The sequence below is a fragment of the Mesoplodon bidens genome (assembly GCF_964165515.1).
Source record: "Mesoplodon bidens genome assembly, chromosome: 11".
Lineage (NCBI taxonomy): Eukaryota > Metazoa > Chordata > Mammalia > Artiodactyla > Ziphiidae > Mesoplodon > Mesoplodon bidens.
Window position 1 is genome coordinate 95,807,398 of NC_138167.1, and position 12,438 is coordinate 95,819,835.

General features: G+C 36.3%; 1 protein-coding gene across 1 annotated transcript in view; it reads right to left on the reverse strand.

Moving 5' to 3' along the window:
* The window catches only part of PTPRQ (protein tyrosine phosphatase receptor type Q), a gene marked incomplete at its 5' end in the record, with an annotated part of 199,997 nt that overhangs the window by 149,360 nt on the left and 38,199 nt on the right, over positions 1 to 12,438 (reverse strand). Inside the window, 3 exons of the mRNA XM_081249912.1 lie at positions 6,753 to 6,873; positions 10,747 to 10,848; positions 11,205 to 11,387. Of these exons, the coding sequence (XP_081106038.1) occupies positions 6,753 to 6,873; positions 10,747 to 10,848; positions 11,205 to 11,387 (406 nt within the window). The remainder of the gene's footprint in view (positions 1 to 6,752; positions 6,874 to 10,746; positions 10,849 to 11,204; positions 11,388 to 12,438) is intronic.

The following is a 12,438-nucleotide window of genomic DNA, read 5'->3' on the forward strand; positions in this document are numbered from 1 at the left end:
AGGACCTCGGAAAAAATAAGGGAGGCAAAGATAGAGAAGATGCAAGAAATGTTTAACAAAGACCTAGAAGAATTAAAGAACAAACAAATAGAGATGAACAATACAATAACTGAAATGAAAACTAAACTAGAAGGAATCAATAGCAGAATAACTGAGGCAGGAGAACGGATAAGTGACCTGGAAGACAGAATGGTGGAATTCACTGCTGTGGAACAGAATAAAGAAAAAAGAATGAAAAGAAAGGAAGACAGCCTAAGAGACCTCTGGGACAACATTAAACACAACAACATTCACATTATAGGTGTCCCAGAAGAAGAAGAGAGAGAAAGGACCTGAAAAAATATTTGAAGAGATTATAGTCGAAAACTTCCCTAACACGGGAAAGGAAATAGCCACCCAAGTCCAGGAAGTGCAGAGAGTCCCATACAGGATAAACCCAAGGAGAAACACACTGAGACACAGAGTAATCAAATTGGCAAAAATTAAAGACAAAAAAAAATTATTGAAAGCAGCGAGGGAAGAATGACAAATAATATACAAGGGAACTCCCATAAGGTTAACAGCTGATTTCTCAGCAGAAACTCTACAAGCCAGAAGGGAGTGGCATGATATACTTAAAGTGATGAAAAGGAAGAACCTACAACCAAGATTACTCTACCTAGCAAGGATCTCATTCAGATTCGACGGAGAAATCAAAAGCTTTACAGACAAGCAAAAGCTAACAGAATTCAGCACCACCAAACCAGCTCTACAACAAATGCTAAAGGAACTTCTCTAAGTGGGAAACACAAGAGAAGAAAAGGACCTTCAAAAACAACCCCCCCCAAAATTAAGAAAATGGTAATAGGGACATACATATCGATAATTAGCTTAAACATGAATGGATTAAATGCTCCAACCAAACCACAAAGACTGGCTGAATGGATACAAAAACAACACCCATATATATGCTGTCTACAAGAGACCCAGTTCAGACCTAGGGAAACATACAGACTGAAAGTGAGGGGATGGAAAAAGATATTCCATGCAAATGGAAATCAAAAGAAAGCTGGAGTAGCAATACTCATATCAGATAAAATAGACTTTAAAATAAAGAATGTTACAAGAGACAAGGAAGGACACTATGTAATGATCAAGGGATCAATCCAAGAAGCAGATCTAACAATTTTAAATATATATGCACCCAACATAGGAGCACCTCAATATATAAGGCAACTGCTAACAGCAATAAAAGAGGAAATCAACAGTAACAAAATAATAGTGGGGGACTTTAACACCTCACTTACACCAATGGACAGATCATCCAAAATGAAAATTAATAAGGAAACACAAGCTTTAAATGACACAATAGACCAAATAGATTTAATTGATATTTATAGGACATTCCATCCAAAAACAGCAGATTACACTTTCTTCTCAAGTGCACATGGAACATTCTCCAGGATAGATCATATCTTGGGTCACAAATCAAGCCTTGGTAAATTTAAGAAAATTGAAATCATATCAATCATCTTTTCTGACCACAGTGCTATGAGATTAGAAATGAATTACAAGGACAAAAACGTAAAAAACACAAACACATGGAGGCTAAACAATACATTACTAAATAACCAAGAGATCACTGAAGAAATCAAAGAGGAAATCAAAAAATACCTACAGACAAATGACAATGAAAACGCAACGATCCAAAACCTATGGGATGCAGCAAAAGCAGTTCTAAGAGGGAAGTTTATAGCTACACAAGCCTACCTCAAGAAACAAGAAAAATCTCAAGTAAACAATCTAACCTTACACTTAAAGGAACTAGAGAGAAAAGAACAAACAAAACCCAAAGTTAGCAGAAGGAAAGAAATCACAAAGATCAGAGCAGAAATAAATGGAATAGAAACAAAGAATACAGGAGCAAAGGTCAATAAAATTAAAAGCTGGTTCTTTGAGAAGGTAAACAAAATTGATAAACCATTAGCCATACTCATCAAGAAAAACAGGGAGAGGACTCAAATCAAAGGAGAAGTTACAACAGACACTGCAGAAATACAAAGCATCCTAAGAGACTACTACAAGCAACTCTATGGCAATAAAATGGACAACCTGGAAGAAATGGACAAATTCTTAGAAAGGTATAACCTTCCAAGACTAAACCAGGAAGAAATAGAAAATATGAACAGACAATCACAAGTAATGAAATTGAAACTGTGATTAAAAATCTTCCAACAAACAAAAGCCCAGGACCAGATGGCTTCACAGGTGAATTCTATCAAACATTTAGAGAGGAGCTAACACCCATCCTTCTCAAACTCTTCCAAAAAATTGCAGAGGAAGGAACACTGCCAAACTCATTCTATGAGGCCACCATCACCCTGATACCAAAACCAGACAAAGATACTACAAAAAATGAAAATTACAGACGATTATCACTGATGAATATAGATGCAAAACTCATCAACAAAATACTAGCAAACAGAAACCAACAGCACATTAAAAGGATCATACACCATGATCAAGTGGGGTTTATCCCAGGAATGCAAGGATTCTTCAATATATGCAAATCAATCAATGTGATACACCATATTAACAAACTGAAGAATAAAAACCATATGATCATCTCAACAGATGCCGAAGAAGCTTTCAACAAAATTCAACACCCATTTATGACAAAAACCCTCCAAAAAGTGGGCATAGAGGGAACTTACCTCAACATATTAAAGGCCATATATGACAAACCCACATCCAACATCGTCCTCAATGGTGAAAAACTGAAAGCATTTCCTCTAAGATCAAGAACAAGACAAAGATGTCCACTCTCACCACTATTATTCAACATAGTTTTGGAAGTCCTAGCCACAGCAGTCACAGAAGAAAAAGAAATAAAAGGAATACAAATTGGAGAAGCAGAAGTAAAACTGTCACTGTTTGCAGATGACATGATACTATACATAGAGAATCCTAAAGATGCCACCAGAAAACTACTAGAGCTAATCAATGAATTTGGTAAAGCTGCAGGATACAAAATTAATGCACAGAATTCTTTGGCATTCCTATACACAAATGATGAAAAATCTGAAAGAGAAATTAAGGAAACACTCCCATTTAACACTGCAACAAAAAGAATAAAATACCTATGAATAAACCTACCTAGGGAGACAAAAGACCTGTATGAAGAAAACTATAAGACAATGATGAAAGAAATTGAAGATGATGCCAACAGATGGAGAGATATACCATGTTCTTGGATTGGAAGAACCAATATTGTGAAAATGACTATACTACCCAGAGCAATCTACAGATTCAATGCAATCCCTATCAAATTACCAATGGTATTTTTACAGAACTAGAACAAAAAATCTTAAAATTTGTATGGAGACACAGAAGACCCCAAATTGCCAAAGCAGTCTTGAGGGAAAAAAACGGAGCTGGAGGAATCAGACTCCCTGACTTCAGACTATACCACAAAGCTACAGTAATCAAGACAATATGGTACTGGCACAAAAACAGAAATATAGATCAATGGAACAGGATATGAAGCCCAGAGATAAACCCATGACCTATGGTCTACTACCCTATGACAAAGGAGGCAAGGATATACAATGGAGATAAGACAGTCTCTTCAATACGTGGTGCTGGGAAAACTGGACAGCTACATATAAAAGAATGAAATTAGAGGGCTTCCCTGGTGGCACAGTGGTTGAGAGTCCGCCTGCCGATGCAGGGGACACGGTTTCGTGCCCCAGTCTGGGAGGATCCCACATGCCGCGGAGCGGCTGGGCCCGTGAGCCATGGCCGCTGAGCCTGCGCATCCAGAGCCTGTGCTCCGCAACGGGAGAGGCCACAGCAGTGAGAGGCCCACATACCAAAAAAAAAAAAAAAAAAAAAGAATGAAATTAGAACACTCCCTAACACCATATACAAAAATAAACTGAAAATGGATTAGAGACCTAAAAGTAAGACTGGGCACTATAAAACACTTAGAGGAAAACATAGGAAGAACTCTTTGACATAAATCACAGCAAGATATTTTTTGATCCACCTCCTAGAGTAATGGAAATAAAACCAAAAATAAACAAATGGGACCTAATGAAACTGAAAAGCTTTTGCACAGCAAAGGAAACCATAAACAAGACGAAAAGACAACCCTCAGAATGGGAGAAAATATTTGCAAATGAATCATTGGACAAAGGATTAATTTCCAAAATATATAAACAGCTCATGCAGCTCAATATTAAAAAAACAAACAACCCAATCCACAAATGGGTAGAAGACCTAAATAGACATTTCTCCAAAGAAGACATACAGATGGCCAAGAAGCACATGAAAAGCTGCTCAACATCACCAATTATTAGAGAAATGCAAATCAAAACTACAATGAGTTATTACCGCACAGTGGTTAGAATGGGCATCATCAGAAAAGCTACTAACAACAAATGCTAGAGAGGGTGTGGAGAAAAGGGAACCCTCTTGCACTGTTGGTGGGGATGTAAATTGATACAGCCACTATGGAGAACAGTATGGAGGTTCCTTAAAAAACTAAAAATAGAATTACCATATGACCCAGCAATCCCATTACTGGGCATATACCCTGAGAAAACCGTAATTCAAAAGGAGTCGTGTACCACAATGTTCATTGCAGCACTATTTACAATAGCCAGGTCATGGAAGCAACCTAAATGCCCATCAACAGATGAATGGATAAAGAAGGTGTGGTACATATATACAGTCGAATATTACTCAGCCATAAAAAGGAACAAAATTGGGTCATTTGTAGGGACAGGGATGCATCTAGAGACTGTCCTACAGAGTGAAGTAAGTCAGAAAGAGGAAAACAAATATCGTATATTAACGCATATATGTGGAACCTAGAAAATGATAGAGATGATCCAGTTTGCAGAGTGGAAATTGAGACACAGATGTATAGAACAAATGTATGGACACCAAAGGGGAAAGCGGCAGACGGGTGGGGGTGTGATGAATTGGGAGACTGGGATTGACATGTATACGCTCATGTGTATAAAATGGATGACTAATAAGAAAATAAATAAACATTAAAAAAAAAGAAAAAGAAAACTCTAGAAGTCATCATTGTTTCCATTGATTTCTTTTTTTTTTTTCATTCTCACAGCCAATCCATTCACCAAATCCTATCAACTCTTCTTCCTAAATGTTATAAAAAGCTGCCCACTTCTTTCCTTCATCCCAGCATCATCCATGGCCCAGACTCCTAAAGTAATCTCCTACCTAGTAACCCTGTTAACACTTTCACCTCCTGCAATTCATTCTCCATAAAGTATCCAAGGTGCCTGAAATTCTCTAGTAAGTCCCATTACAACTGAAATGAAAACGAAATCCTTACGTTGGCTTAGCTCCTGACCTTTTTTGGCCTCCTACCCTCCAGGATAACTCTCCTCTGTATCTCTCTCTCCGGCAACACTGACCTCCTCTATGGTCTTCAAAACGACAGGTGTGTCCCCCACAGAGCCTATGCGGTTGATATTCCCTCCTCCTGCAGATCTTCCCTTGACAAGAAGCTCCTTCTTGGCATTTAGACCACAACTCAATGCCACTTTTTCAAAGAGGACTTCCAAAGCACTCTATGAGAAGTAGCCCTCTTTACCCCGATTTCCCCTCATTTTTAAATTTCTGGGTATATAATCCACTTATCTCTTTAGAATATGAGCTCCTTGAGGGCAGGGTCCTTGTTCACAGGTAAATAGATACTCTATCAATATTATTGAATGAAAGAATGAAAAACTGAATTGATAAATGAATGAGTCGGGTAATAGAGGGGAATGGTTACCTTCTTCTCACTGCTTCTCTTCCCACTAACATCCCTCATGTCACTCCCAATTTTGCCAAAGAGTAAGCAAAATGACTACTAATCAGGCAATGAAGAATACAGGACATGTCCTAAGGAGCAGTATGCAAAGGGTATAAACAGGCATTGGGGGGAAAAATCTTAATTTAGGAAAGAGAAGAATAGACTTTTTAAAAACACCATAGCCTCTTACTCAATGATGGACCTTCCAAGTGAAGAATACAAAAGTAAGAAATGCCTATGTTCTATAAAGCATTATGTAAATTGTATTTTCTGAGTTGAAATATTTAAAATACACTAGTAAATATGTTATTGAATGGTGAATCCTTTTACGAGGCTTTCTATTAGATCAAAGTAAGCATTTTTATCTGTTGAGCTTTCATGCAGCAATATAGCCATGTTGTTAATTGATGAGAAGCACTATAGGATTACGTCTTTTCCATGATTGACTCATAAATAGGCAATTAGGGTAAAGGTGATCAGTAAAAAATAAATATATTGCTTACATTTCAATGGAAAATTGACCTTAAATAATAGATTTCTGGAGAAATATCCTGTAGTTAAATTTTAGTTTAATTATTCTGCTCAAGGAAACTTAAAGAGACAGTGGCATAGAGAATATTGGAGTAAAACTGAAAGCCTCTGTATTCACTTGTATTCACATAAGCTGACCAGTCCACGACTCTGAAGAGCAGAATTTTAGTATAACTGCACATAATACACATTTTTTTGTTTTGGTTACAAAAATCATTATCTGACTATGCTTAGACCTCTATGTAATGTAGGAAAAAGTTGTTTCTTAATAAAGGCATATTAACTAGCCTATTAATAATCAGATTCCTAATGTACCTTCACAATCTGAAATTTTAAAACTGCATTCCTATTATGTTACAGATTAATACTTGTTCTCAGAACTATTTCCAAAAAAGAAAAAAATTCTTACCAGACATAAACTGTGTAATAGAGGATAATTCCATTTGGCTCCAGGGGTGGTTGCCATGACAACTTTACCGTGACACCAGACAACTGTTTTACAGAGAAGTCTTGTGGGGGAGAATCAGGAGCTGAAAAGTTAGAATATATGATAATGCATTTTATTAAACATATATAAGAAAAAGTTAAAATAGAAATGCACAAAATTTTTATTATGAACTTTCTGGTAAATGAATCAGGTACAGTGCCTTTCTCCATGGGCTTGAGAGACTGTTTACTTTCAAAATGAGATGATAAAAGAAGATTTTGCATGGTGGTGTTAGAACATCTGTTTCTGTGATTCAATGGAAAAAAATATTTCATGAGAAAAAAAGAACAAGGGCTATGTCATTGTGATTTACCTACTGTTCAAGTACATCTTGGTAAATTATCAGCCTTTAATAAAAATAAAACTATTGGTTGGGGTGAATAAATATACAATAAAAGAGCTCCACAAACAATAAAAAGAGATGGGGAAAAAAACACGCATCCAAGAAGTGGGAAAGTGATAAGTATAACATTGTGAGAGCAATTAAAATGACAGACCTCACAAATGAAAACTACATTCCTCAATTTCAGTAGTGTCATTAAACTGCAAAATAATATCAAAATCTGTTCATTGAGTCTTCAAAACTGAATGCGTTACAAAGGAAATGCCAATGTAGCACATAAACAAGAATATAGACATTTTAGGGTCTACTTCTAATTGTGCTATAATAGTGTAAGGATTTAAATATTTTAGCCATTCTGAATTGAATAAACACTAAAAAAATTGCTGTAAGCTAATTAGCAAGGTTATATTTCCACTTAGATAAAACATTTAGAATGGCACTTCTCAGCTCCTGTATGACAGCATAGTAATGTCTTAGAATATTAACACAATTTTTTTGCATGTAAAAGGGTATAAATTACTACAATTTTGATCATTGTTTTAGTTATGCATGGAAAGTGGACTCATAGCTAATAGAAATTCTGAGAATTTATTCAGATCTTTGAACAATGTTATAGATTAGTATTTGTGCAAATCACTTTTTCCAATAATTTGGAGAAAATGTTGCCTGAATTATTATATTTTCTTTCTGATTTTCTGAATAATCTCCACTATAGTGTACACATACGTGTGTATTTTCATTATTTTGGTAACAACAGTTTTTTAAAACAAATTTATTGAGCAGAGAAAAGCTTTATGAGTTCTATAGAATAACAGTGACAGCTAATTTATATTTTCAGTTGGTATTCTCACTGGCACTATAATAAAAATGCTAACAAATATTGATTATCACAAGAATCCATATATCATTTGGAGATGTCTGTTTCCCAAGATATGAATTACCTCTAAGCAAGAACTCTCTTTCATCTGTCAAAACAAAACCCTAGAATACTTTTTTTCTGAATATCAGTGCAAAACTTAACTTTTGTTTATTATTGGAAAAAAAGAATTTTAATCAAAACTAGTACTGATATAGAATATTATATGTTGCAACTAAGCATTTTTCTTCTACAATATGCTTTAAGATGTCTATGTGGAATATCAGTTCTTGGTGTTTTATATTTAATCTTCAATATATTCTTGGGGTTTTTTATGTAAAACATTTTATTGCTAAATAAATGTAATTAACTTTTTTTTTTTTTTTTTGTGGGCCTCTCACTGCTGTGGCCTCTCCCGTTGTGGAGCACAGGCTCCGGACGTGCAGGCTCAGCAGCCATGGCTCATGGGCCCAGCCGCTCCACGGCATGTGGGATCTCCCGGACCGGGGCACAAACCCGCATCCCCTGCATCGGCAAGCGGACTCTCAACCACTGAGCCACCAGGGAAGCCCTAACATGTCTTTTAAAATAAAATACTGAATATCTACTATAGCAGACTAAGTTTCAATCATTTTAGCATTTGTTAAAATAACCTTTGTATTCAGAATTGCAGTTTTAAAAAATGAAATTGGAAAAATTAGATTAAATAAATGCCATATCTTTTGCAATCTATCCAAGTCATCAAGACAGAGCATATGAGGATAGATAAAGGTCTTCCTAAGGCTCTTACTTACTCTGTTTGGCATGATCTTTCCTATCCCTCCCCCTCCCTCTACTCATCTGTCTTCAGGTCACAGTTTAAACATAACTTAATCAGCTACATTTTCCTGGATGCTTCAGAGTAGCTAAAGTTCCTTGTTTTTGGTCCTGGTGAACTCTTAAACCAGTAATTAGAATAATGAAAATTACTTGTCTACACATTTGTCAAATTTAGATCTCTTCGGCTGAACTTCAAGCTCCATGAAAGCAAGGAGCTCCTACTACCCAATAAAGCAAAGCTTCTCAGGCCTTTATCCATTCTAGATTTGCTATAATTTTTCTAAAAGAGGTCTTGTTCTTCACCCTATTCCATAGCAATTATATCAATAACTGGGCCAAGGACTTAGATGGAAGTTTACCACAACTCTGCATTTTTAACAGCCCAGGTAATTTGGATGCATAGTATAATTTGCAACTATTGACTTGAGTGGTAATAAACTCTGCCTGTTCAAAATATATGTTCACTACTGGTCTAGGGTCCTTCATATAAGACCTCAGATTCTTACTATAGGGACTATTTCATTAGATTGGAAATAAAGAGGGTACTATGTCTATTAGAGCATTGCTAAAATAATTTAATACATCTTTCTTAGCCATTACCTAAGAGAGAAGGAGAGCTAACCTTCTTCCCTAGCCTTTAGCCATGGTCTCTTTGGGAGAACTTTTTTATTTGGTTAATTTTCACTTTGAGAGCAAGAAGAATCTATGAAAAAAATGAAAATTTGGACAGGTGAGTTTTGCTGAAGAAACAAGCATGGAAAGTAGAAGCAATAACTAAGGAAGGCTAACCCATGAGAAGACTTAGAAACTGGGGCAACCAGTTCTAAGTTTCTAGAACTGGGGGTAGAACTAAGATCTACCAGTTTCTGACCCTGGTAGATCACCTTACCAGGATGCTTTGGTGAAGTATTTTTGGTGGAGGGGAAAACATAGAGGGACCTGAAATGGGGGAAGAGGGCTTCTGAAGACTTTATTACTTGGAGTAAAGTAAGAAAAATGCAGAGATAAGCCTTTCTTCTTCTAGAAGTAAGTAACATACATTTTGTCTTAGTGAATGACTAGAATCTGAACCACAGAGTGCAGCTTAGTGTGAAGTTGGGGAAACCTGAGAGGGTGCAAAAAGATATTCTACAAACACATGTTACATCCAGACCTACCCCTCTTCGCAACGGGACTTTCTTTTACAGAAGAAAAATAATAATCTCAAAATACCCAATGTAAAAAACATAAAATGTAAATCCAAATCCCAAATATATCTCTCAAAAGTAATTTTCTTAGCATGATATATGCCTATAACTTGGTGAAGTAGTACTGTAAAGTGGTCTCAGTAGTAAAGTCGATTTTATTCAGGTTAGGAAAATGTATGCTTAAATATTCAATATGAAGTCTATTAACATTCAGGAATAGCATCTTGGCAAATTATGTAGAGAAATCTGGAAAACAGCCTGAAGTCATTAGCAAGCTAATCCTAATAACAATAAAAAATGTTGCAGGTTGACATAGCAGAATCTACTATAAAACTTATGTAAATGTCTATTCTTATGAATGTTAAAGTTGAAAAAGAGTCATAACATATACTGATCGATGTTCAAACTATTTGCACCAAAATTTTAGCCTTAAAAATTCCCATGGAAAAAAACATTACTGATTTTTTTTTTTTTTACAGAGCATGGATGACTTCAGAATAAAAAAAAATGCATTTCTATCTGATTTTACTGAACATAAATCTGACTTTGCAAGCTTCTTTTAAACCATGACAATGAAATCTCTGTATAAAGCTGGTGCAGCACACAAGTGCTACCCAAGGCTGGAGAATTCTTTTATTATATCTTCATTCTGTACACGTTTTTTGAAATGTGATGGATTCAAAATATATCACTATTCACTGCTATATTTACCATCTTCTTCAGTCAGCACACTTATGGGTGCACTCCGAACTCCTTCACCTTTGAGTGTACTAGCTGACACCTCAATTACATACTGCGTATACTTCTTCAGTCCTAAATAGAAATAAAATAGATAAGACTTACAAATGTCCCTTAATTATATGCAAGAAGCAAACTATGAAATGTCTCTTAACACTCTTTCAAAAGTAAAAACTAAATGAAAATGTAGTTCTTGGAATAGTAACTCCTATTATGAAGACAAAATATTAAAAAATGTGGAAAAGAACTGACTTAGAGTAGTCTTTCATATGACCTGCCATAAACTTCTAGTTTATTTACCAGAAGGCCACAATTGTCACACCCTGTATAAAGCTAATCACACTTACCATTTCTAATATAACAACAAGCTAATATTTTGTGGCCATTCTGTCAACATAAATGTAAATATCCAATATTATATATATTTTTACCTTTAATGTTCTGGGTCAAAGAGGTTGTATTTATAGTTCTTTCCTCATTTCCATTACTTTTCTTGAGATAAATTGTATATTTTTGTATAATTCCATTGGGACTATTTGGGGGAAGAAATGATAGCTCAATCTCTCCAGAGGAAATATTTTTGTAAGTAATATTTTCTGGTGCACTATCAGGCACTGAAAAAAACACAAATATACATGCATAAAACAATTCCATCCTAATAGTGCATTCTGCTGAAGTTTTCGCTCCAGTGGATAAGGATATGTATACATGAACATTCATTAGAGTGCGATTATAATAAACATCCTAAATGCAGTAAAATATGGGTAAATTATAGCACTTACAACTGTTTAAGACAAATTTCATTTCAAAGAAAATTCATACTACAACTCTACAGAATAATGTTTATAGGATGATTTTTTTTTTTTTTTTTGGTATGCGGGCCTCTCACTGTTGTGGCCTCTCCCTTTTTTTTTTTTTTTTTTTTTGCGGTACGCGGGCCTCTCACTGTTGCGGCCTCTCCCGTTGCAGAGCACAGGCTCCGGTCGCGCAGGCTCAGCGGCCATGGCTCACGGGCCCAGCCACTCCAAGGCATGTGGGATCTTCCCGTACCGGGGCACGAACCCGTGTCCCTTGCATCAGCAGGCGGACTCTCAACCACTGCGCCACCAGAGAAGCCCATGTGGCCTCCCCCTTTGCGGAGCACAGGCTCCAGACGCGCAGGCTCAGCGGCCATGGCTCACGGGCCCAGCCACTCCAAGGCATGTGGGATCTTCCCAGACGGGGGCACGAACCCGTGTCCCCTGCATCGGCAGGCAGACTCTCAACCACTGCACCGCCAGGGAAGCCCTATAGGATGATATTTTTATTAAAATACCTGAGACTATATTAAACTGTCTTACATTGCAGTACATGCAGATAAAGTGGTCCCTTGGTATCTGCAGTGAATTGGACCCTCACCCCCACCCCCATCATGGATACCAAAATTCAAGGATGCTCAAGTCTTATATAAAATGGCATAGTATTTGCATATAACCCATGGACATTCTCCTGTATACTTTAAATCATCTCTAGTTTACTTATAATACCTAATACAATATAAATGCTATGTAAATTATTGTAAATACAATGGAAATGCTATGTAAACAGTTGCCTGCCAGCATGCAGCAAATTCAAGTTTTGCTTTTTGGAACTCGCTGCAACTTTTTTTCAAATATTTTCAATCCA